The sequence below is a fragment of the Mirounga angustirostris genome, unplaced genomic scaffold (genome assembly GCF_029215605.1).
Source record: "Mirounga angustirostris isolate CCGP_5_RB_7025 unplaced genomic scaffold, mMirAng1.0.hap1 SCAF_12, whole genome shotgun sequence".
Classification (NCBI taxonomy): Eukaryota; Metazoa; Chordata; class Mammalia; order Carnivora; family Phocidae; genus Mirounga; species Mirounga angustirostris.
In genome coordinates, this window is record NW_026991720.1 from 79,128,995 (window position 1) to 79,156,811 (window position 27,817).

At 37.8% G+C, this 27,817-nt stretch overlaps 1 protein-coding gene across 1 annotated transcript in view; it reads left to right on the forward strand.

The window, feature by feature from the left end:
- Nucleotides 1-24,535, forward strand: part of SEMA3E (semaphorin 3E) — a 246,543-nt gene extending 222,008 nt beyond the window's left edge. The window contains exons 15-17 of the mRNA XM_045864795.3: nt 1,174-1,241; nt 3,176-3,315; nt 19,970-24,535. Coding sequence (XP_045720751.1) covers nt 1,174-1,241; nt 3,176-3,315; nt 19,970-20,422 — 661 coding nt within the window. The 3' untranslated portion in view covers nt 20,423-24,535. The remainder of the gene's footprint in view (nt 1-1,173; nt 1,242-3,175; nt 3,316-19,969) is intronic.
- The last annotated feature ends 3,282 nt before the right edge of the window (nt 24,536-27,817 follow it).

Genomic DNA, 27,817 nt, shown 5'->3' on the forward strand with positions numbered 1-27,817 from the left:
CAGGTTTCTAGACAAAGTCTTCTAATCTACAATCTCTGTATTTTAAAAAAGCAAGCTTTGCACACAGGTCATAAGTCTAAAAATTGATTGCAAATAGGCATCTGCTGTAGCTTTCAATACAAGGAAATACTTAAACCATTGTATTTTAAGTATTGAGCTGTTAACTAAGACCTGAACTCACATGTGAGAAAGCACTGCATCTCTTGAAATGTTGTTCCATTATCATTATTTGGAGGCAATGAGGAGAGCCTAGAATGAAAAAAAAAAAAAAAATTGAGATTGGAATAGATTTTAGATGTCAGTTAGACCAACTTCATTTTACAAAGGAGGACAGAAAGAACCAAGCAAGAGAAAAGATATGTATGAAATCAGGCAACACGTGAGTGATGGCATTGGGATTTGAATCTGGTTCCCTTTTCCAGATTTTATCATTGCATATGGTTAAAGCATTTCATTGTCACTTTGGAAGCCTCACCATCTCCCTCTGGGGTGAAACTTCTGCTTTGCCTTCTGTTTTTTCCTCAATCTTGAAGAAATGCCATGATTTAGAAAAGCAAGTGGTATTTTCTCCCTTTATGTAATACTTCTATTTTTACCTCTAATCTGAATTAATATGCTGAAGATTTTGATCTTGGAATTTCAGTGCTAATAATGATAATTTCCATTGTCTAATCCCACAGAAAGATGCTTATGAATTTAAAACAAGATCTGTACTATAGAATTTTTTTTTCCCATGGGTAAAGAATGTTGTTATTTTTCAATTATATATCTAAATATATATTTATATAATTTTTATTTAAATAAATAGTCTGACTCGAATCCCACTGTCTTTCCTGCGCACCTCCCTTACCACCCCAAACACCCATTTGAAACAGAAGAATTCTTGTTGCACTAGATTATTAAACAAAATGTAAAGAGAGCTTTCTTAAATTATTTCAGGATCCAGAATTCAAACTCACATGAACACTTAAAGAAGAGTTTTATACAGATCTTATCCATTGAATAACAGTGGAAATATGGGAAACTATGAAACTTGAATTTTATCCTTGTTTTGTATGACAGATCAATTTTTTTCAGTAGCAGAATACTACTTGAGTCCTTAATGCAGTTGGCTGCATTTTAAAGTCTGCAAAATTGAAATCTGAACATCTAAATACATCTACTTTGTTTCAGGCGGTTCCGCAGACAAGATGTTCGGCACGGAAACGCCGCTCAGCAATGCTTTGGACAGCAGTTTGTCGGTAATCCAGAGAAAATCAATTGCTATGGGTTACTCGGGGTGTACAGTGAAGATAAACTGCAGACTTCTTAAAAGGGTCCTTGTTTCCTTTGTGACTGATATATACTAGAACAATGTTACTGAAAGGATTCTTTTTTCTTCCACGTAGCTAAAATTTTGTGGATTTGTAACACCAAAATTTTAATTTTATGTGGATGTATAATTTTTAATTAGGAAAATTAATTCTATATGCCACCACAAAGACCTTACTATTAGACCTCAAAACAGGAGGATCTTAGAACGAGACACCACAGTGATTTGTAGGACCCCTCTCTCCATCTCAGCCCCGGGAATATCTTCACCATTTTATGCTACCTATGGTAATCTTATCAAGGGTGATCAAACTTGTATCAAGTCACCTCCTAAGCTTTGGGGCAGAATAAAGTGAAAAACTTTAAGTCTTCCACAAGAGTAGGGAAGCCGAGCGCTCAGGTCGATGGAGCAGATGTGTTTCTGAGGAAAGGTAGTGAGCGGTCCTGATGGGTAAAGGATGAGAGGAAATTTCTGCTTCAGCAAATACAAGGAAGTCACACAGCACAGAAAACCATGGTCCTGACTCTTCACACCATGTAGGTGGTTGGAACTGGCTGTGACTGGTTTCCCCAGTTTCACGAGGAGGTACCAGGGAGATGAAGTGTCATGACTGGGAGACCAGGAGTGCTTATATACAATCCAGAGTTGCATAGCATCAGTTCACTAGACCCAAGGCTGAGTGAACATTTGGTGCAGGACCTAAGCCTTGGACAACATTGGCTAGAGGAAGGCAGGATCTTAATCTAGGAAAATTTAGGCGTCAGTTTTGAAAGTGAGGAGGACTCAGGCACAAGGAAAAAATCCCAGGTTCTAGTTTCTGAATTTGATATTGGTTAAAACAACAATGAATACATCCACTTGTTTTGTTTTTTTTTTTAAGATTTTATTTATTTGAGAAACAGAGAGTGAGCAAGCGAAAGAGCACAAGCAGGGGGAGCAGTAGAGGAAGAGGGAGAAGCAGGCTCCCTGTGGAGCAGGGAGCCCGATGCAGGGGCTCCATCCCAGGACCCTGGGATCATGACCTGAGCCAAAGGTAGCAGCTTAACCAACTGAGCTATCCAGATGCCCTATCCACTCGCTTTTATTCCCCACTGCAGTTAAGTGGATTAGGCTGTATGCAAATTTGAGTTCAAGTCCAGTGAGAGCCTCCCTGGGCCAAGATAAAGATTCTAATCAGGAAGCTCTGGTTCAGATCTCACTCAAACTGTGTTTATGTAGCACCATATCTGATTTCTGCTTTCTGCTTTTGTTTGTAACCATGAATTTTGTCTTACGTTTTACTTGAATATTTGGTGCTCACCTTCTCTTGCCTGCTCTGTCAGTGGATTTCATCACTGATTTTCCATGCATTTAACACTGATGCACCTTCTTACTGTCCTGACTGTCCTGCTCTTTGGACCCACACTCCCATTTACTTCCTTTTGGTCCTCTCCATAGCGTGCAGTACTTTTTAAAGCCTAGATTTTGGTACGCCACTGTCCCTAAATTCTCCTTTAAATGACCCTGTATAGAAATTAGCAGTAAGTCATGAAAGATATTCACTTTGCTGCAGGAATCTAAATGAAGAATCTTTTCAAAAACTATTTATTGGAACGCGAGAGTGGCTCAGTCAGCTGGTTGTCTGCCTTCGGCTCAGGGCATGATCCCAGAGTCCTGGGATCAAGTCCAGCATTGGGCTCCCTGCTCAGCAGGGAGCCTGCTTCTCCCCCTGCTTGTGCTCTTTCTCTGATAAATAAATAAATAGATAGATAGATAGATAAATAAATAAATAAATAAATAAACAAATAAATAAATATCTTTTAAAAAATATTATTTACTGATAAAATCAAAGTCTTAATGTTAATTTTAATATTTATATTGTAGGGGATGCTTTGGATAAGACTGAAGAGCGACTGGCCTATGGCATAGAGAACAACAGCACTTTGCTGGAATGTACCCCACGATCTTTGCAAGCAAAAGTTATCTGGTTTGTACAGAAAGGACGTGACACAAGAAAAGAGGAGGTAATTCATAGCTGCACGTAGCTGCACATGCACGCCGTGCTGTCTTGCTTATGGTGTGTGATTAGTAAATAGATGATGACTTACTTGGTGTTTAAAAATGAATCAGTCGATTGTGCTATGCATATTGTGCTAAAAAGTGGATTTATTATGTGTGATGTATATACATATAAAAAATTTTAATACACACAGATTTCTGTGTATATATAATTTATATATGCTATAAAAACCTATGTGCATATATAAAATTTTTATGTGTATAAATATACATGTAAAGACATATAAATACATATATAAAATATATTAAATACAAAATACATATATACACATATAAATAAATTATATGCATATATGTGTATATGTATAAATTTGGATTCTGAAAATTGGACTTTTATTCAGTAGGTACTCATAGCTTCGTGATTTTAGTACCTTGTTGTCAAAATGATTGTCTTAAATTGTATCACCCAAGGCAGTGTTCTAGAAAAATAACAAATGTAAACACCATTAACACGTATATCTTAGACATAGGGATAATAGAATTAAAACAACAGCAACAACATTAAACCAATTGTTTGATAAAGCAGTTGAGTCATATATGAAACATGGCCACAGGGGTTCCATTAATGCCCACTGGGAACAAAAGAAAGGCATCAGTTTGTCCTTTTGAGTAGGTTTAGTGGTGGAGATTATATTTCTGCTATCATCTAAATAATGAGAGAGGAATCAGTTGTGCTGCTTTTATAGATGGAAGAATAGGGAGCATTTAAAGCACACATAAGGGACAGCCTGGAGGCAGTTACTGGATAATCTTTTTATGAGAGTCTAGGGATCTGGTTGCATATTGGCCAAGGTCAAGGGCATGAAGCACTTAGTAAAGGCAGGTAAAACGCTAGGGATGCTAATGTGGGCTTTGAACTCAATTTTCACAAAAGTTGAATTATAAAGATAGAAAGAATGAAATTTGGTTAAATAAAGGGAAATAGATCTTGGTGACTGCTAGCAAAATGTTTCTTGGTAAAAAGAAGGTAGCAAATTGAATAAGGGAAAGAAATATTAGACACCTGCCGTAGGACCCAGGGAAGAGCTAATGGGGACACAGTGGGTAGAGAAGGAATCAGTGAAGCCATCAACTCTAGATCCCAGATGTAGAGCACACTGACTTTTTATGCCTTTTTTTTCCAGTCTATTTTGAAACTAAAAATGCAACATGTTTTTGGTCCAAAATCATACAGTACGTTCTGGGAGAGGATTAAATTTGTAAATCCCATGTTCCTGGAATAGTTATTAGAGAGGAAGGCACTCAACAAAGGCTGTTAGAGAGACTCTAGAAAGGCAATCACGGACAGGAAAATTCTCCTGAATTTTCATGACATCATAAGAATAAACGTGTTCTAAAATGTTACAGCATATTGCACTAAAGTACATTGTTGATTTAGCACTACAGTATTTTCCATTCAACAAATCTGATGTGAAACTGATTTTTAAATTCCGTCATAACCCACTTGGCAGGAGAGGACCTGGGAATATTCTGTAGCTCCTTTCGTTGAATGGCTTCAGAAGACAGAGAAGTCATTCTTTCATCAGTGGTTTTCTTCCCTCACTATGTTCTGTTTCTAATTTGGAAGTCACTATTATCTGCCTCATTTGGAAATCTTTACCAAGTCATTTTGACAGGCTGCATCCATCAATGTTCAATTTTAAGCTTCTTTCTCCTATTGTTGATATAATCTGCTTCTCCTTTCCCCAAATTTTAGTTTCTGTTTTTCAAATTTCCATGACTGATAGATTTACTGATACCTGAAATTTTGAATTTACTCCATGCATTAGGTGTCATCATCATTCAATCCTTGGTTTCTATAGACACAGCAATGTATATTGATTTATTCACAGTCTAGAACAAAACACAAAATTGCTGACTTCATAAAAAGGTGGATGTGTTTGCTGAATGCACAGAGCAGAATGACTTTGTCCTTTTAGAGTTTGTTTTAAAGTTCTTTTAGAGTCTTTTATGGAGCTTTTAGAGTTTTTTTTAAAGACCATTTTCTTAGTTACTATGGACAGAGAATTATTTTATTATCAAATCTTGACCATTGTATAAGATCTTGAAATTCATCCACTCCATTTCTTACCTCATATGTAAATGCTTTTAGAGTACCCTTGACAGTAGCCAGCAAGGTTCATCACAGACACTTCAAGCTGCAAGTCATTAATTTGTAGTCAGACCATAGCCTTTGTAAAAAAAATTTTGATTGTGAGACACACACACATTTTTGAGTCTGGGACTTTGGCCTGCAAATCCAAACTCACCTCTCGAAACCATATATTCAGGTGAATAAAATTTTGCTCAGATAAAGCTTTTGAAATGCTACGTAGCTGAATTGCTAGAAAACATCTCGACATTCAGTTACCCAGTTTCTTTTTTTCTTTTTTTTTTTTTTTTTAAAGATTTTATTTATCCATTTGACAGAGAGAGCACAAGTAGGCAGAGTGGTAGACAGAGGGAGAAGGAGAAGCAGGCTCCCTGCTGAGCAGGGAGCCCGACGCGGGGCTCGATCCCAGGACCCCGGGGTTGTGATCTGAGCCGAAGGCAGACGCTTAATGACTGAGCCACACAGGTGCCCCTCAGTTACCCAGTTTCTAAACTGGATTACTGCTCTTCTCTCGAATGGGCACTTTATGGTCTTCTGCTTTCTTAAATACCACGTATGAAACACATCTCTGTACATTTTACTAATTCCATAAATGTTTATTGAAAGCCTGTTTTGCAGGTAATTCTTATGGGAGTATTTTTCCCTTGGCTCAGTGACCTTAGTTAGGATGTGCATCAGTTCTCATGATATCCTGAGGGAAAGGATTTTAATAGAGGACACTTTCTAGGTGAGGCTGTTCTTGACTGTGCATCTACCAGACACAGAAGGAAATGAAAACTGAGAGGTATAGGTAACAAACAACATCCGTGACAGACCCAAGGTGTGAACTCAGATATTCCTGACTCCAAAGCTGAGCTGCTTCCCACGTATTCAGTGTCTAAGTACCAAGGAATTTGCTCTGTGCATTTAATAGAATATACCATTTTATTCTAAAACATGATTTACAAGTGCCATAATTGAGACACAGAATGTTTAATCACTTCCCTGGTTACTGACAGCTAGTCAAGTTGACTCAAATCCATGTGTCTGTGGGTTCTCTTTACCAAACCACACAGCCTTCTGAAATCGGAACCCTAAGTACAGTTTCAGAGGCTTTGGGACATGTAGCAAATGGAAAACCATTTACAGCCAAAGTTCTGGAATTTGACTTCTAAAAGATGGTCCTGACATCTGCTTGATTCTTACCTATATTTTTTTCATCAAACTTCAGTGAATAATGCTACTGCAGCCTTGGGGGCAAGAATAGTAGTCCTCATGTTTAGATGTCAAGAATCACCAGTAATTTGAACAGTTCCCATCTAAGCAGTGATACCATGAATCCTTATTATACAAGGTATGCATCAGTGTGTTTGCATTCTCAGTTTCTCTTTCAGGCTTTATTCTATGTCTGTTGGTAGAAGAAGTGTTCTGTATCAAATTAAATGTTCTCTCTCATTTGAGCCTATGTAATAGAAAACCAAGAGCACTCTACCTCATTTTTTCGGGTTTTTAACCAAAATAATGCTTCATTAATTCTTTTGCAACTTACCTATTGAGCATCCGATATGCCCTGTTTTCAAAGAACCTGTATTCTGGAGAACAGAGGAAGATGATGGTGTCAATGAAAACAATAGTACAACTAAATATCAGAACCATATTTAATGTATCAGATCATGATGAGAAGAAAAGTACAAGAGAGATTACCTACAGGGAGAGGTTGCAGTTTTAAAGGGCTGTTCGTGGAAAGTCTTAACTAAAAGGGTCACCAACTCAGTGACATTTGAAAAGGACTTGAAAGAACTGAGGTAGTAGGCCACATGCTAGTGTTGGAGAACTTTCTGGATAGTGAGAACAGTAGATGTAAAGGCCCTGATATATTCAAGTGCACCTGAATGGGAGATGGGAGTGCACCTGATATATTCAAGGAGCCCTTGAGTGAAGGGCAATGTGGCTAGAAGGGAATAAGCAGTAGGGAGACTAGTAAACTATGGGTCAAAGAGTGAGGGAAAGGCCCTGCTCATGCAGGGCTTTGTAGGCCCTTATAAAGGGCTTTGGTGTTTGCTCTGAATTAAATGGAGAGCCATTGTATAGTTTCCAGCAGAGCCATGACGTGACCAAAATTTGGTTTTAAAAGGATCTATTAAGAATATAAAATGTGGAGGTGGGGAGAAAGGCAGAAGCAGGTAATCATTGAGGTGATAGGGACATAAATCTTTATGTTCACTGATACAACATGAACTCTGTGCCCTGTACCTTCACGGTCAAATGGTATACACGTGACTGCCTCATACACGTAACAGCAGCGTGACTTGCGTATGCTCCCTGTTCTTATTGAGAATCCTGAAGGCTGTTTAACTTCTCAGGTGGAATACTTTTTCAACCTTCTGGTCTCGTCTCTGTTTAAGTGTCTGCAATTAGTATTTTGAACATAATAAATACTCAGAGGGTACATTAATAGGTCATGAATAAATCATAACCTTAGCCCTTTAGAAGCCTATAGTCTTACAGTGAAAACAAGAATGTAAACATAATTATAATATATTCTGTTCATTAAAGGTATGTTGAAACTTCAAGAAAAGTGTCCACCAACAGGTTGGGTATGGAGGTTGCATGATGGACAATCAGGAAAAGATTCACAGCACAGGTGACATGTGAGCCAGGTCTTAATGGATGAGTGGAAATTAACTACCAGAGAGAATGGGATAAGCACATGTGTGGGAATGAGAAACAACATGGTACGTGTAGATCCGTGGCTGGAAATAAGGATGCAAAAATGAGTAGATAGCTCAAGGGACCACTTCGCTTTATTTACAAGCCAATGAGGACACCTTAGACAACTGTTTAGACACATTATTCTAGAAACTTGCATATTGGCTTTGAGTATAAGCAGGTGTCAAGAAGACTATTTAAGAGGGTATTTCAGTAGTCAAGTGGAAGAGTGTCAAGAAGACTATTTAAGAGGGTATTTCAGTAGTCAAGTGGAAGATTTTTGACTGGAACTAAACAATGGTAGTAGAAGGGGAGAAAACAGTTTTCATTTTTATGAGATAACATGGAATGCATTTGATTTTTGAGATAAAAGAGAAGCAATCAAAAATGATTCACATGGTTTGGGTATTTGTGTAATCGATGGTGTAGTAACATGATCTACAGGGAGGAATAGAAGGTGTAGGAGAAAAATGTCGAGTTCACTTTTGTCTGTGTTGAACTGGGGTCTCCTGTAAAGCATTTAGGTGGAGCTTTCCTTTGGTAAATACATGTTTGGGAATATAAAATTCAAAAGAAAGACCTGGAATGGCAAGAGATATGTGAGAGACGTCAGCAAAGAGGTAGTAATTAAACTGATGGAGGCAATAAAAGTAAGAATAGTATAGCAGCAATCAATACTTAAATATCACTTACTGTGTGCCAGGAACTGTCCTAACAATTTTAAGTATATTAATACTTTTAATCCTCGCAACAGCCTTATGAAGTAGATACTTTTATTGCCCCCACTTAATAGATAAACCAAAGCACAAAGAGATTGAGTTACTTGCACACTATCACATAGCCTATGAAATCAGTCTGAATTCAAGGCTACACATGCTGGTTTCAGTTATAGGCCCTTGGTCACAATGTCATGGTGCCTCCAACTGCCATAACTTAGCTTGGAGAATGAGTAAATAAGCAGTGTGAACCAAGCCTAGAAGCAAAGGGGAAACCCCATCTAAGGAAAAATCAGAAGACAAATTCTAAAAGATAAGGTGAAAACAGAAAAACAGATAATAATTCTAGTTCTCATTCATTTAAGGCCTACTAGGTGCCCTGTGCGGTTCTAAGTGCTTGGTGTGTAGTAACTTATTTAAAACCTACAATGGTTTTCTGAAGTACTTAGTAGTACTGTGTGTATCACAGAGATGAGGTTAAGCAATGATGCCAAGTATGACACTGGTAAGTACCTTCAGAGTAGTATAGCTTAAGTAAGTAGACACCATGGAATCAGGGGAGTGTGAAATAATTGAGCTCAGGGAAGAGGAACTGGATAAGGATAAAGTCATAAACCCTTTGAGATTTTCAGGAAAAAAGTACCCAGTGTCCCCTGAGAATGTGCTCAGTGGAGTGGTTAAGCTAGGAGCCCTCTAGCAATAGGTTAAGTGATGAATGAGAAACAGCTAGTGTAGGATATTTTACCTACAGGTTTGCATGAGAAAGAGAGAGGTCAACAAAGGGAGACAAGAGTAGAGAAGACTTGTGGGGTTTTTTGACTTACGAGAAAAGGTGACTTGGTCATGTTTATAGGTTGAAGGGAAGAAGCCATGAGGAGAATGTGCAGCTAATTAATGAAACAAGATAAAGAGCTTATGAGAGATAACCTAATTATAGACAAAAGTTAAGGGATGACTTTCAAGAAGGAAGAGAAAAACCCCTCATCCTCTGAATTTGGGAAAAAAGAAAATAAAGATTTTATGAATGTGGATGAGGAAGATAATTTCATCCACAAAATCCAAGTTTAGCTATTCCAAATTCCTTATCTATAATTACTTAAATTTGGAATACCAGTTCAAATTTTCCTCATCTATATAAGGATACATGAATTATATTTTTGTGATTACAGAGGACAAAACTGTTGTAAACATAACTAGATCACCTAAAGTGATACACCCTAGTTTATGAATTCTCAGTTCCATGTACTTGAATTTATAAGCTTCTAAAATAATTGCAAAAGTTTAATCTCGAGTAACATTCCAAAGGAAAGGAATTCATACTTGTTTGGTTGGACACATGAAGTATTTCTCTGCGCATTTCTCTTTCTCCAAAATGCACAAGGACTACATTTTAAAACTTAAGTAAATGAGGGAAAATTTACATATGTATTTACTGCTTAGATTTAAATGTTTATTAGTTCACTGTATGTACTTCTCAGTTATCACAGTAAAGAAAACCATAGTTTCTTCGAGCTACTCAGAAGATTAGTAAATAACTTTTTACCTTAATTGTAATTATAATTATACCTAAATTATAATACCCATTTTGAATGTTGTAAGTTTGAAGTATATTTTAACCTGAAAATAGAGTATTTCTTTGAACCTGACAATGATTTAAAGCAGAAGTTGGCAAACTACAGCCTAAAGGCCAGATCTGGCCCTCCACCTCTTTTGTAAATAAAATTTTATTTGAAAACTGCCACATCCATTTGTTTACCTAGCATCTATGGATGTTTCCATCCGATAACCACAAAGTTGAGTAGTCTCATAAGAGAGACCATATGACCTGCAAAGCCCAAAAACCTTTACTGTATGGCTCTTTACAGGAAGTTTGTTGGCCTTTGATTTAAGATACAGTGAAGCTTTATTAAATGAGTATTATTGTGAAAAATGTCTCTGTATTTTGGAGAAAAAAAATTTCATGAATAACCAAGCCCTCACTTTGTGCTGAGCACTATAATTTCATTGGAATGAGTTTTCAATAAAACCAAGCAATATGAATAGTTTCTTGGAATGTGTTCTTTTGGGCTTTATTCTTTAGTCCTTTACTGATAAAACCAATGTGTATCCCAAAGATACTGTAAACAAGGTTGAGTTCCAAGAAGGGGTTGAATTAACATACACAAATCCCCAGTGTAGAAATTGGGGGGCAATCCCAAAACACATAAAATATTCTCCAAAGTGATATAAGGCAGGCAAGTGAGTTGCTGGTCCATAAGAGCAGCATCATACTTTATCCTTTGGCAAGCCTGAAAGTTTCATTTTCCCCTTGATCCTCATTGATCTTTCCGTTGTGGATTCTTTATTTAAGGGAAAATATTTTTGTGTGTGCTTGTGTATCTTAAAAATAAAATATCTCACTTTAGAATAGCTAATTGTATGCATTGTACAGACTACTTAAATAATGCACAAATGTGCATGTTTATTATAGAAAATCCAAGAGAGAATGTAATATGACATCAAAACTCCAAGACTTCAGTTTCACCCCACTCTCTGAATTCTTTTTTTTTTTAACTGGATGCCAAAAGTTGTCACTTTCAACTCTGCTCTTAGACCACCTACTACGTAGGATGAATTCATCAAAGTCATTTAAATATTGTTGACAAATCTAAGAAGCATGGTTAACTTATCAATCAGCAGTTCCTTCCAGATAACTCAGAGTTCATTGCATCCATGTGGAATTTGTACAGCTTTAAGTAAAACATAGTTTTATTGATGATACAATGCATTATGGAGACAGCTTCTCTTGTAAAAACAGAAGAAAAAAGGTGTATATAAGTTACATCTCTTAATGTTGCAGATTTATTATGTCATCAAAACTAGGGGAATTATGAAGTAAAATCTCATCCTTATTCTACCATGTTGTTTGCTAGATGACCCGTATTTTCTTGACTTTCCCAGTGCTTACCCATGAGAGGAAGCCTAAGGGATCGATGACAGCCATCAGTTTATGTATATTGTCTTTGTACACATGTACTGAAAGCATGAGATTTGTCCACATGAATATTATTTGTTTTTCTTGTTGTCATAAAGTGCATGAACTCTGCCTCATTTGAAACATCTGCTTAGTAGTTCTGATGTTTCTGTTTCAGTCTTTAAAAAAAAACTCCACTCATCTTTTCTAAGCTAACAATTCTTTACAGTAGATACTCATAATTTACATGTTCAGCCTTGACAAGCATATGTTTATAATGCCATTTGCCCCATATTTTAGTTCTGGAATAATTAGCAGTATATCCCATTAATTTCATTTTTTTTCCTTCACACTTCCTATAAGTGGAAAATACAGAGCAGCGTTTTGGCCGTAAGGATAGAAGTGGATCTTGTGGTTTAGATAGAACTATTTTGGGTTAATTTTCCAAGAGAATACTGAACATCTTTGAAAATTAAACATACATTCCCAGATCTGTGGACTCAGATACAGACCTGTGTTTTATCCCACTGAGATCACTCTGACGTTGGGCATCTGATTAAACAAAGTAACATGGTAACTCCGCACGCCCAGTGTCAGGCAATATCAAAAATACGGATTCCCTTCACTCTTTAATTCCCCTTATTCCAGGATAAATTATAGTTCCTGCAGTCTTGTAGATAATAAAAAAATGTACTTCGGCATGAAGATGTATCCACATAGAACTGTATATCCATACCACATCGTGTTAGTCCTATAGAGTAGCTCATATTGAACTGTACTTGGGCATCTTGTCTTGACCTTGAGATGTGACCGTAAGAAAATGTATTTAGTGTAGTGCTATTGTTTGGATGCCTATATCTCGTTTTATGAAAACACAGAAGAGATTTTTTTTTCCTCAGGCTTCAGTGCCAGGGAAAGATGTACTTGTCATAAGGATAGCTTAAGTAATTATTTTTTAATAATAATTTTTTTTTTAGTAGAGTCGACACACCATGTGACATTATTTTCAGGCGTACAACATCAGTGATTCAACTTCTGGAGACACTGTGCTGTACTCACCACAAGTGTAGCTACTGTCTGTCACCAGACAAGGCTATTACAGTGTCATTGACTATATTCCCCATGATAAGGAATAACTTTAAAAATATACTTTAGAGTCATTTGGGCCTGAGAATTTAGCATACTTTCCTCTTTCCTTCAGTCACTAGGTAATTTAGTGTTGACTTTGTACTCCAAATATAGTAGTTGTTCCGTGCCTTATGGTATGCACTTTTGTGTTCAGACGTTATCTTTCTTTCATCCCCTCCTCTTATTTTCCCTTCATCCTGATTATCCTGGTATTCTTCCCTATGGAAATTTTTAATAAAACATTACCCTTATACTGCTGTTTGTGTATTTGGCAGCATTATTTCTAAAATCATATGATTATGGTATACTGTGGTATACATAATCATATGATTATGGAACAGATCTTACAGACTTAAGTTTATTGGTTGCCAAACCGAGTAATCATTATAATAAGCATATTACTTAGTTCATGGCACATTGTCATAATGGGTTCACACAAATCTCCTTTCTTGTTTGACTTCATTTTTCCTGGACCACTTTCTACACTTTCATCTTTACTTCCCCATATGCATGCACTGTAATGATTGGAGTAAGTCCAATACTACATCATTCGTACTTTATTGAACAAGTATATAACATTTTGAGTATGCATGAGCTGTAAAAATAAATCTGTTGGGTTCTAGATCATATTCTGCTTCTCTTTATAACTCAACACTGTGTTTTTATGGTTTATCACTGTGGCTGTGTGTGTCTCTATTTCATTGTTCCTTACTGCAGTTTAGCCTCCCATAGCATGCATTCATTGCTCTGGATTGATCCATCCCCCTCAAGAGTGGACCAAAAGTATCATTAATTCCCACTACCACATCTTTAATGATCATCTCTTCAAGTAGCCTCTTACTGATCTGAGTGCAAATCTCTGCATTCTTATCTTGTGACATCCTTCATTTCTACAGTTTTGTCAGCTCGCTTTCCAGAATTTGGGCATCATCTGTGCTCTCGAAGTGACTTAGGTGGGTTCCCATTTTCCCATACCCTCACCAGTTTTGGGTATTTTCTAATTTTTGCCTGTCTTACTGGTAGAAGGTGGCGTCTTGTTTACATTTGTATTTCTAAAATTGCTAGTAAGATTGAACATTAACTTGTATACTTATTAGACATTTGAGTTTCTCCTTCTCTGATTTGCCTATTGATACGGTTTTTTTCCCCTATTTTTCTCTTTTATTTTTTTCTTTTTCTTGACTTTCAAGAGTTCTTTGCATCTTCTGTATATTAGTTTATTCTTGAATGTGAATGTTCCAAATTTCCTCTTTGATATAGTTGATGTTTCTTAATATTTTTTCACAGTACGGTTTTGGGTTCTTATTTATGATAACTTTCTTCTCATATTAGAAAAAGGTTTTCCACATTTGGATCTTTAATTAATCTGAAGTATATATGCAACTTTAATTCTTCTCTATATAGTGTGATGGGTTTCCCTAAATGAGCTATTAAGTTATTCACCTTGTTCCAGTTGGGCAATCATCTCGATCATAAAGCAGGTTCACATTAAAAAGTGCTTTTATAAAAAAAAAGATGTTTATTTTTATGCTGTTATGTGTGATATATTTTCTGTAAGTCACCTGATTTTTTTTTGTATTGAAGGTAGGCCAGATTAACAAACAAATATATAAATTCTAGGTCTTTATTTCTTGACTAAAATTAATTTCAGTGTTAAATGTATTCTGGAAGAAATGAGTTCAAGGCCTACGTCTTTCCTTTTCCTATGAAAAGCGTGGACCCATATGGTTGATACACATGGAAATCACTGCTTCTTCCTGACCAGCTTCCAGATGTGCTGGGTTCTTTGTTCAATTACTTTTTTTTTTTTTTTACTTGACATTACAAAACATACTGAATCAATCTCTATAACTCAGAATATTAAAACCATTTTCAGTAAGAAATGCTGTATTTTTGTAGATTGCCTATAAGAATATTTGATAAAGTGATGTATTATGTATCATCTTCTTGACCAAGGAAATTGGGTCTGCAGACGCAGAGATAGCACAGCTGATGAAAACAATTGTGTAATCAAGATTTGCTGTTGAAGGTGCCCATGTGGACTAAAGTGGAAAGATTAAATCATGGAAGGACTTCAAATACAAATTTCTAAGTCACTTTATTTTTAGGTATTCATAGGCTGCGGAAGATACATTTAACTGCTGTTGTAACGTACATGGTACATTAGAGTGATTTAACGTACATAGTGTATGGCCATCCAGATTTCGGAGTTAAAACATCTTTTATTACTAAAATTTCTAACTCACTGTAACCGGGGAGGGAAACCTACATTTTGAGACCAGCACTATCTCTAACATGCAAATAATTGATGGAGGACTGTTCCCACTGAAATTATCACACCTCCGAATCTTTGAACTCGGCTGGACTTTATATAAACACAATGCAGTGTTTCTCAAAGTGGGTTTCTGATTTTGAAGGAAATACCTGCTTGGGAAAAAAAAGAAGCACTCCTAACCCAGTGGCCAAGGATCTGTCTTTATTTTCATTTTGCTTTTTGTTTTATTTTAAAACACTTTCATAAACTGGTTGGTATATGCCAGAAACTATGCTAGATGACTTTCATCTTTTTATATTTGCCCTCTCACGGGAAGGATAGTAGGGAAAAAACAAAGGACCATATTCAGTGAGGCTGCTTGAATGCAGACTCCTTCCAGGTGAAGACAGTGTCCTAGAAGTGCTTTTCCTATGTATCTGTGAAGCACAGCCCTTTGAGTAGTTACTGACTGCTCCTGAAATCATGCTTACTTCCTCCCTGTCCAAAGCATTACTGGATTGACATAGAAGTGAATCACTTCTGGACATACCTTTATTAGGATACCCCTTTGCCTTGCATCCTTGTACATGCTGGTCTCATTTTCACTATGTTCTGAGCACTACTCTACTCGTTATGGAATACTCAGTATAGTTAAAAGATAGGCCTTTGCTCTTACAAAACTTACGGTTAAAGAGATGAAACTTGCATGGCAAAATTACTTGACGAGGAACGTAAATACCAGCTTGGGTGCTACGAATGTGAATGCCATTGAGTTATAAAAAGAAAGAAGAGATCTTTAGGGCTGAAAAGAAAGTATTCATTAAGAAGTGAAAGTGTAAGCTTGGCAAGAAATTTTTAAAAAATGGATTGGTGGACCACAGGAAGGATTTCACTAACGGAAAGGAAGAATAAGACCAGAATAAGCCATGCAATTGAGAAAGAAAATGGCAATACAAGGGACCCAGAACAGGAGGAGTTATGAAAAGGAAGGCTTGACTGGTATTTGCACAGGTTGTCCCCACCATCTGCCCTTGAAACTCAGACATTGTCTGGGGCTGCCAGCATGACTTGTATTAAAATGTTTATTAAATATTGGGACACCTGGGTGGCTCAGTCGTTAAGCGTCTGCCTTCGGCTCAGGTCATGATCCCAGGGTCCTGGGATCGAGTCCCACATCGGGCTCCCTGCTCAGCGGGGAGTCTGCTTCTCCATCTCCCTCTGCTGCTCCCCCTGCTTGTGCTCACTCTCTCTCTCTCTCTGACAAATAAATAAATAAAAATCTTTAAAAAAATAAAAATTAAAAAAAATGTTTATTAAATATTCACAAGAATGAAACAAGGAATGCATTCTTTTTGCCTGTAACTTTTATTCAAATATGGAAACAAAGTAAATTTACAAATAGGATACAAACAAGTGTATGCATCATTTAAATCTTTATTTAATGCGATGATTTTTTTCACTGAAACAGGCATCTCCATGAACAGAACATAGGACACAGGCTACCACATATGTGTCTCTAAAACATCTGCCGGCAGCACTTGGTGCCGTGTGCTGACTCAGTCCCCCGAACACTTTACACAAGTGACTTCAAAACTTTTTATGTACATTACTGCGTAGGGATGTTGTTTGGTTTTCATTTGGCTGGAACGTATCATTAACATATTACATTCATCTTTGTTCATAGCAGCTGGAAACCGTTAAAGCTTTGAAAATAGTTCAGAGTCTATGATAAACACCAATACTAATGATGAAGTTGATCTTCCCCATGAGCCCAAATATAGTTTACTAACTTACATGATTATCATGAAAATTAAATACAGTAATCTAAGAACTCTTTACAGAATACTCATTGATCTCCATCCAGAAATGTACCTATTCCACCAGCCCTCTGAGAAGCACTACAGTAAGCACTCTGGGGATATGGATTTAGAAAGGCAGGATCTGGTTAACTGAACAATTCTTACCTGCTTGGGCAAGCAATAGAATCTGGGTAAGGAGCATGACAAAAGGAATGAAATTAGAAGCAGAGTAAAATAGTACCTGTTTGTTGAAAGAAAGGGGGAAAGGTTATCAGTCAAAAGAAAATTATTTGAAGGACTTGTAATTTTTTGCAGGTAATGTTGCACACTCAGTTGACAAAGGTTAACAGGTGACATGATATGGTAATAAGGGAAGGAGGACACTCTTACAGGGGTGTGAGAAAGACCCGTTTTAATTCAGTCTTTTCCAATATGGAACCAGCAGTAGGGAAGTCCCTCCAGACAGGTACAACACCTTGGGTCATGAAACAGAATCAAGCTGGGCCTAATGGCAGATAGAGAAAGAAGGAAGATTCGGGAGGAGTCTACCATGAGGCAAGGTTGAAGAATCAGTCACAAAGTATGAGAATCTAACGCTGTGGAAAAATAGTGAAATGGAATGACTGTTTCCCACCATCACCACAGAAGAAATGTTGATGGGAATGTGTGATGTAGTAGATATGAGGGCGTAATCATGAGAAAGAAGTAGAACAACACATGAGGATAGAGGGACTAGAAGAAGAAGAATGTAATTGTCAGGAATAAGGAATTAGTAAAGCGAGGAGTGCAGTTTGCAAGGAGAGACGCTGGGTTGTAAATAATGAAGGCTCATGTAAGTTTCGGTCAGTGTTCTGTAATTAACAGGAAACTCAAAACAATGGATGATCTCTGTGTAAGACACACTGTCTTAGGGAAGCTCACTGAAATGAGGAAATAAACGAGTTACCAAATGAATGCAAATAAAACATGAGATCAAGGAAGGATGGAGGATTGTGCCCTAGAGGGAAAGAGAAATCTACAGAAGAGACCAAGAAGGAACCAAGGAGAGAACCAGGACAGTAAAATGGCGTGTACCAGACAGGGAAAGAAAAAAAAAATGTTTAAGAAGGTGGGTCCCTCTATGTCACATGGAGCCACAAGTTTAAAAACAATGGAGGCTGAGCCTCAGAGTCAGAATCATCCAAGGCATGTGATAAGTTTATGGAGAAAGTAGTGGTGAGCATGAACCAAGTCACTTGAGTTGCCGCCTGGGGCAGGTGTCCACGATACCTCGTCAGCAAAACCTGTCAACAGATAAGCGGTGGTTTGATGTAGCAACGGTGGTTTTGGTGGACGGCTCTTCCTGCTTTCTCATGAGAGAACTTCCTGAGTTCATGGCGCTAGCATTCTGCCTACTTGGACGTGGTCCTGCCACGTCAAGGGAAGCCCCTGGCCAGGACTTACGGAGCCCCTTCATCCAGCTCTGTCACTCTGGAGCGGCTGAGTAATTACTTTACCTTATATGGCTGGGAAAAAAAAAACCCTCTGAGAGCCTCAGAATTTATCTTAACGTGCCTACGTGAGACGCAGTCTCTGACCACCCTGCTGATGCTGTTTTGCCACATGATTCACAAATTATCCCATCATATACACTCGTGTGGAGTGCACACTGTGACTTCAGACACGCTGGATCTGATGCAGGCTCAGGAGAGCTGAACGCAGCAGGCCTGGCCAGGACCTGCCCCTGGGACCAAAACATGCTTGTCTCGATGGCCTTTACTGCCAGAGTGGTTGTGGTTGTTAGTCTGCCCCTTGTATATTGGCAAAGGTGAATATTGCTTTCGTTTTGCCTTCTCAAGGGTCAAGTTAGCCAGGATAGCGGGAATCAGCTTCATAGCACCCTGGTATGGTGCTGGGCCCCCGAAAACACCTCCCGGTTTGTTTTGAGGTGGGGGACTGTATATGGGAAAGGGAGAGGAGGTGAGTACTGGTGCGCTGTACAAAGTGTCCTCACTTAGGTTATTTTGTTTAAATTTCAAAACAGTCGTTCAAGTGACGGTAGGCTTAGCTCCATTTTTACGAAGAAGACTAAGGCAAAGAATATACGTAAATGCCCTAGATCTCACAATTAGTAGACAGTGGTGCCCGTGTTTGAATCTAGCTTTGTCCATGTCGAATCATAGACTCACTGTTTCTCATATGAGCTGTATTTTTCAACAGCCTTATTGTGCTCTTCTTACCTTCAATTGTATTTATTTATAGAAGTCGTGTGCATAATTTATTATGTCACAAACGTAAAAAGATACTTGAGCACTGAAGTTATGTGCAATCCTAATATTTACTGGAGCGTGAGATTCTTCAGAGCAGATTATGGATTTTTCTGGCTTATTTTTAATTCTCTGTTAAGTAGAAAGCCTTGTAGAAATATAAGGAATGCTCACTTCATCAATGAATGGGTGAATTTTTGTTTCTTTGTTCATAGGGAAAGAGAGTGAAGGTATCCCAGATCTCTTAACAGACGTCCTTATAGAGACACTGGTCTTTGTGATCTGGAAGGAGTAAGAACCCCTGAATGAATAGTGTGAGAAATGGCATTTGTGCTTTCTGCTAAGAAAAAGTTAAATAAGCTTGACAGATCTTCACTTCACTCTAATTTTGAGTGCTATACTGAACTAGATGGTTTTTTCTAATGATTAATTGAAATCATGAGGGAGAAACCTCTCTCACTCTGCTCTTAACAATATTGATGTGAACTGACCCTAAAATCATCAATATGAAGTGATCTCAAATGCAAGTAAGTTCAACATACACACACCTGATTTAATTCGTCCTTCTTGCTTGGTTGCTCTCAGATGCAGCTATGACTCTCCGGATTTCATCATGGGATAACAAAAATTTAAAGAGACTCAAGACAGACAGTGAAAGGGTTTCTAGGTTGGTGTTCTCTCCTGAATAATGCTCCAGTGCCATTAATTTTCTTGTTCTTGCAGGTGAAGACAGATGACAGAGTGGTTAAGATGGACCTCGGTTTACTCTTCCTCAGGGTACGCAAAATGGATGCTGGGACCTATTTTTGCCAGACAGTAGAGCACGGTTTTGTCCATACCGTCCGTAAAATTACCCTGGAGGTAGTGGAAGAGGAGAGAGTGGAGGAAATGTTTCACAAGGACTATGAAGAGGACGGGCCTCACAAGATGCCCTGTCCTGTCCAGACTAGCATCCCACACGGGGCAAAACCCTGGTACAAGGAATTCTTGCAGCTGATTGGTTATAGCAACTTCCAGAGAGTGGAAGAATACTGTGAAAAGGTCTGGTGCACAGATAAGAAGAGGAAAAAGCTTAAAATGTCGCCTTCCAAGTGGAAATATGCCAACCCACAGGAAAAGAAGCTGCGTCCGAAAGGTGAGCGCTACCGCCTGCCCAGACATGCACTGGACTCCTGATGGGGGGAACCATCTCCTGGCTTCTGCAGAGTTCCTGTTTGGAACCGAAAACAAATAGACAACGACAACAACAACGAAGAGAAGCCATTTGACTTCTTTATATTGCTTAAAAGAGTTCTGTAACACAGAAATGACCGTGAAGGTATTATGATAAATTATTCTACATACTCACTTGACTGGTTAAAAATCTCGTAAAATCAACTCATTTTTCTAAACAAGTATATTCCTCAGTGGCTTCCCACTCTATTTACCAAAAAGTGACCATAGCTGTAGTTTTGAGTGCTTGGCTGCTTTTCCTTGGCAATTATTATTTTACCCCTGGGAAACTTAGGATTCTTGGAGTATTGATGAAAACGCAGAGATTCTAATAAGCATGGAAAAAATTAAATATATATTTTAATCTTTCCGAATTCTACCTTTCCACCACGATGTAAAATATACAGAATATCAAATACTTCAATGTTCTCATATGAACTGTCTGTACTTTTTAGGAATTCTCGTGTTAGTATCGTGTTTTATGAAGCAGGTGTGTTGTAGTTATTGTAAACCATGAAAGAAAAACTGTGGTCACCTTGAGGCTCGTGCCCTTCATAAAACATTCATTCAACCCCATTCACTATAGTTATGTTTCATGATGAAAACACGTCCTTTCAATTTCACTCCACTGAATAAAGAATGAAGTTAAGGTAACTTATTAAAAATAAAAAAAAAAAAAAGCTCCAAAAAAGATGTAGTTAGAAGTCTAACTGAAAAAGTTTTTGCTGCCCTCTTGCGGTAGAAAAAGTATATTCTTTTTTTTCTCTTTTTACAGATTGTCTAGTAAAGATTTGAACAGTTTCTGTTAATACATCTTGTCCATTTAGGGGAAAAAAAACCTTAAATAAAAATGTCTTAATGCTTATGTCAGGCTTTAAGATGGAGATAATGTGTTTATGAATAATTTATTACCTCACAAGCCAAAAATGAAGATATTACAGCACCGAAGCTCTATTGAAACTTAAATTTTATGCCTTCTAAATACTCTTCCCTGAAATATAAAAGATAATCCAGAAACATATGTTTATTATTTTAAAAAAGTTAAAGCAGTTTGCTCTCAGATGTCAGATTTTCCTATTTTATGTTAAATAAGAAATATGTTTCATGAGTTCATTTAACTACCATGTCTAGAGCACTTTTCCCTTTCTAAACAGTATCAAAGTTTTTATTTTTGAGAACGCTTATTTCTTGAAGTCTTTCCTTCTCCTTTTTATTTAGCGATTACCTTTCTAAAATATGAAGTTTTGTTGATACTTTTCATTTAAATAAAAATTAAAAGCAAGTGAATTACACATGAAAACAATTATGAATAGTTATTTAAATGTTAACTTTAAATGTTTCAGTTTTCAAAATTGGCTTATAGGGTATATAATTAAGAACGTTCAGGTGTTGATAACTTACAATGGCTTGCAATTTCATTTGAAAATTAAGAAATACATAAATGTTTTTAAAAAGTTTAAAAGTTCATTGTTAAGCCACCAAGCTCCAAAAGGTCTAAAGGGTAGAAATATTTTGAAAACTAACATTCTCTGTAAAACCCAGTTGCTGTTTGCCCATGAATCCACTGGAGGTCATTGCTGCCCACCAATATTAACTGAAAACAGCATATATATCATATCAGTAAAATCCTGCCCAGTGTGGAGAAATAGAACCATAACCACGGATCACAGGGTCTTTAGCAAAGCTTATGTCTGAAACACTCAAAGTGAACAGATAAGTCAGTAAAGCACAATTTGTTGAAAATATTCTGCCATTAAACAAGAAAAGGGAAAGAGATTTTTCTCTTGTATTCAGATTTTTTTTTAAGTAAGGCAGATAGCACATACGTTGTTGCCATTTTAATCCTAATAACGTACACAAGCAATTGATAACAATGATTATAGTGATGTCAATTGTGAACTCAAATATTGTCTAACTGAAGAGATAAGACTGAGGAGAATAACTTTTCTATGATATAAGCCTTAAGAATTAAATATACCTTGAAGCTGTTCAAGTAAAATGAGATGACTAGTAAGAGGGCGAGATTTTTCAAATGCTAATTTGAGAGAAGCCTGATAAAAGTCCACAATTCAGAGAGAGCACTAGATTTTCAAATATATATATATATATATGAACACGTTTTCCCATGCAGGTGCAATGCTCATGCGCACACACATCACGACGTTCTTTAAGATAAACTGCATTGTCCTCTCAAAAGACAAACCAACAAAAAACCCATGTTGCTCTGTCCTTGAGAATCTGAAACATACTATAAAACGTATTCCCCGTCTTTTGTTCTGTCAGAATTCAAATTCAGGATCTCCTTTGAGAAATGTCCAGGCTTAGAAAATCACAAATGGATTGACCAGATTTATCCTCTTTTTCTCGAACTCAGGAAGGACACAAGCTTAGCTACCTTCAAGACAGGGAGGAATTAAGAGTCTGCCCTGACCCACCACATTTTCCCCAGTCATAGATAGACTTGGGGAAGAGAAATCGTGCCCTCTAGGAACAAACATTAAGCTGAGAAAGAACCATAATATCCATCCTAGATTCAAAGAGGCACCTGTGTATAGGATCAGTCTCCTGCTTCTTCAGACCTCCACTGGGTTATCCTCTGTGAAGGAAGAGGTCTTGGGAATAGAATGAGGCTTGATACAAAACAGTGTACATCTCCTCTTTCAGTTCTTCACCACCCCTACTGACCTAGAGATGTAGATTTGTTAGCAAGGAAGTCACCTTGCTAACACCTTGAAGAGGTTTTACTTCAGGAATTGTAAGGTCTCTTCCGTGTCTAACATTCTACATTGCTATTTTTTTCCTTTGTGTTTATTGCTGAATATTTCAGTGCAAAGCTATTAACTTGGAGAAACAGGGATTAAAGTGGAAGTAAACACTAAGGAGGGCTCTAGGGAAAAAAAAAGGGAACAGAAGGTCTTTGCCTGTTTAGTAAACGGCAGTTCTGTATATACTTTAGAGTTTTGTTCTTTCCCCAAATTAGTTACACACTTAGGATGTTTTTATTGAGTGTTTAATATTTGCTATAGGGTATAGGTCTTTGTAAATCTTCAGAGCGACTCTGAACATTTGTAAAATTTGTAAAATACAATAATAGTTCTGCGTGTTGGTGTTAAGCATGAAACAAACACAGCAGCTGTTGTCCTTAAAAATGAGTTGTCTTTAGCCTGCCAGATACATTAAGAAAACCACTTGGGATTGGGTAGGTATTTGAGCTCCCAGGAGAAAGTGCCACAGCGATGCCGACAGTAAGAAGTCCGTGTTCTTGTTCTTACAGCAGAGTATCGCATCCAAGTTACTTATTTCAAGAGCAGTGCTCATTTTTCAGGCCAACAACTGTTGCCTTTGACTCAGTTATAAATAATAGACTTTCCATGAACACTGTTTTGATTGTAGTGTGTTATTTAAGCTGGTATGTTTACTTTTTCTTGGGAAGAGAGCGTTATATTTTGGCTTTCGTTACAATTGGATGTGTTCTGTTTGTGTTTAAATGGCTTAGTTATAAGCTAGAGAACTGTATGGGGGGAGAGGGGGTTCTTGCCTCTCTGGCTCCCTTTTATTTGCCCGGGTCCAAAACAGCATGTGCTTTCTTACTTCTTGTCACCGATTATAAGCCCTCTGAGACTTACCATCAGTGGTAAGGTCCGAAGACGGTTGACAGTGCATCTCTCTGACTGTCACATGGATCTGCCACTCAGCACTGCATCCTTTCCCTGTACTGCTATGTACAATTTCTATTTAGTTCAACTTAGATGCTAAAGAAATAAATATTTGCTAAACCCTTACGTGCTGTCCGAGGAGTGTTTTCTAAGGTCGTGCCAGTTAAACTCAAAAAGTTTTGTAATGTGTCAAAGCCTGCATGTAAACATACTGTGCTAGGCGAGCGCTGGTTTTCTTTAAGAAGTTAGAAAAAGCATTCAATTCCCTTTTCTTTTGGAAATTCGTAAGTCAACTTCGTTAAGGAGGAAAACGTCCACTCATCTCATTTCCTTGCAGCATTTGGGCTCATTTTTGCCACATCATGTTTCTAGAACCAGCAGCCAGAAATTCCTTTCAAAGCTGCATCATCCAGATAAGAGATCGGGGTAATGAATGCTTTTGTAATGGTAACTAGTAGGATGTTTACAATTTTTGCAGGCCTCAACAGCTACCTTAATATATGTAAATTGCTGTTTTCTCTGCTATTTCTATTAGAGGTCATTTAAATGAGATTTGATGTTAAATGAATCTCTCTTTGGGAATTTTGTTTCCAAGGCAGATTTTGTTGTTTGGGTCAGTAATTAGTCACCATGTTTTAAAGCAGGAATTTGGCAGACGCTTCACTTCGGGATGGTGTTTCTGGCGGCTTTATGATATGATGGTGCCATTAACGATTAACTGTTTCCACTTGTTTCAGACTTGCATTCCTATATGATACGGGGCCTAGTGTTAGTGCAGTACTTGATGAACCCATTGCAACTGCTCTTTCGACATTTACTCAGTCATTAGTCCAGGGAATGTGGAGAAACAGTTATGGTCACTAGGACTCTCTTACCTGTTACTCAAGGGAACAAAAGCATGCACCCATTTTTTTTTTTTTATTCAAAAACTATATGCCAGACACTGCATCAGGTGTTTCCTAAAGTGTAGAAATGTTAAGAATGCCATTAAGTTACACAAATAAAAAAAAAGTGAATTGTATTTGTTCTGAGAACGTGTTTACAGCTTTGATTGGAAAAATTGCAAATCCTATTTTTCACTTGATGCAACTTCAAACACACTCAGCGTCCAGCTTTGAAAGTGTATTTCAAGTGTTTGGAATGTTGTGGAGTGTACTTGCAATCATGAATCTTGAGTCTTCTGGTCAGGATGGCTTTGAAAAGCACACTTGAATTCGGAGAAGCTGCAATGATGAGGCAATGGCATTTGATATGTGGAAAGAGAAACTAATTTAACAGAAAAGAGACAGTAAGAGACAGCAGAAAGGTGGCTGTCTGCGAGACCGGAAGAAAGCTCTTAGTAGGAACCAAACCAACCAGGACCTTACCTTGAACTTGGACTTCCCAGCCTCCAGAACTGTGAGAAGTAAATGTTGGCTGTTTAAGCCACCCAGGCTGTGATATTTTCTTACACCAGCCTGACCTAACTAATACTTGAAGGAAAGCAGAGAAAGGTGGAGAGACTCAGCATAAACAGAAACATGCAAAATGAGCCTATAGACAAATATTCCAAGACATCTGAAAAGATCTAAAGTTAAGAATACAGTGATATGTGGGAAAAATGGCCTCTCAACCAGGATGACTGCTGGCTTATGTTTTCCAGACTGTAGGTGATTTCTTCTCTGTGGATCAGAATAGGTTCCTGGGGAAGGAGAAAAGAAAATGATAAACTCCACTTTCAACCAACAAAAGCTCGTGACAAATAGAATGATCCCTTGGAGATGGTTTCATGAATTCAATCTAATTTGAAAGAATAGTTGAAGAAACAAACAAATAGTTGAAGAGTTTCTTCTTTTCCACGTTGGTTGGTTGGTTTTAAGCAACACAAAACAACTCAAATTTATTATCTTGTGATTTTTATAAGTCGGAAATCAAGGTGTATGCTCAGCTGAATTCCCTACTTAAGATCCCAACAGACCAACACCAATGCACCAGCTGCCTGGGCTTTGGGAAGAACTCACTTTCAAGCTCATCCAGGTAATTGGGAGAATTCTGTTCCTTGGGGTTCTAGGACTGAGATCCCTGCCCCCTGCCCTCCATATTCAGTGCCAGCAATGGACTGTTAAGTCCTTCTCAGGCTTGGAATCTCCAACTCTCCGCTGCATTTTTCTGCCTCCGACTGGAGAAATTTCTCTGCTTTTAAGGTTAGTATGATTAGATTGGATCCACCCAGATAATCCAGGCTAATCTCTCTATTTAAAGATTTATTACCTTAATTACCTCTGCAAAGTCCTTTTTGCCACAGAACACACAGATATTCAGGTTCTGGGGATTAAGATGTGGCCATATCTGGAGCACCACAGTCCATTCCCTGCCCCCCCCCCCAATTTACATTCTTCCCAAATGCAAATTACATTTATCCCATCTCAAGGTCCCCAAAGTTCTCTTTCTTTTACAGCATCAGCTGAAAAGTCCCAAATCTCATCATCTGTCTTCTAAATCAGGTGCAGATGAGATTCTTGGTATAATCCTTCACATACCCCTAGGGCACAATTTCTTTGTCTCTGTGGTTCTGTGAAACTACAGCAATCAGTTATCTGCTTCCTTCGTACAATGATGGGACAGACAAAGGCTAATAGCTTACAGATATTCTGGTTCGAACAGGGGAAAAATGGTAGGTAAAATGGAGTCGCCAACCAAAGCAGTTTCATAATTCAGCAGGGCCACCTCCATTAGGTTTTAAGGGCTGGGGAATATTCTCTAGCTCTTGGTGTTGCCCTCTTTGAGTTTACATTTGGCCATGTAAGCTCTCCATCCCACTCTCTGGATTCCTAAATGGCTCGGGTAATTTCCATCTCTCTCCTCTGCTATCCTGGGCATTGACTTTGTCCTCAGGCAGATGGTCTGGCATCTAGTTTTTTCACAAAAGATGCGAAAGGCGGTACTCAGGGGCAGATTATCTATCCCTCCCCAACCCAACCACTCCAAAGCCCCTAGAAGAATTCCACACCAGGATTGCATCAGCACCCACATAAGGGCATCTGGGAAAGGTAGTTTCTAACTCTGCGCTGGCAGACCAGCATACCTGTAAGAAAAAAAGACAGTGGGAAAGAGAGTGGTTGAGTAGAAAAAAGGCATCATCTGCTACAGACCTCATGGGTTGTGGCAACAACAAGTAGATAGAAAAGTTTAAATTAAAATTAGTAACACTGGTGTGGGACAGGCAAGGAACTCATCCACCCTCCTGAACCGGCAGTTTAGAGATTTAACACTCTACTTAAAAATCCAAATTTTGGCAAAACATTATATTCAGGCAATGTTAAAAAAATAAAAAGTCTATTACTTTGTCAGTAAATTCTGCGTGTCTGAACTTTTGCTGCAGTAGTTTATGAGAAAGTAGTATTTGGGCAAGCAAGCTTTCTGAAAATATGTTAACCGTGGATAAAGATTCATTTTACATACTTGAAGCAAAAGGGTAAAATATTGACACAAAAAGAAGTATTCAGAATTTACATTTTATAAGACATAAAAGGACAGCACATTTTTTCTTATCACGCAGTTCTTAACAGATGGCAGAAGCAGAGACACTTTCGGAGCATTCTTGGAATGTCTGTTCCTTGTCAGTTTTGTCACTGTTCATATTAGGAAATGTGGTCTTATGGACAGTACAGCAAAAAACTACAGCAGTGTGTGAAAGGTATCCTAGCCTAAGCCAGCAGAACGG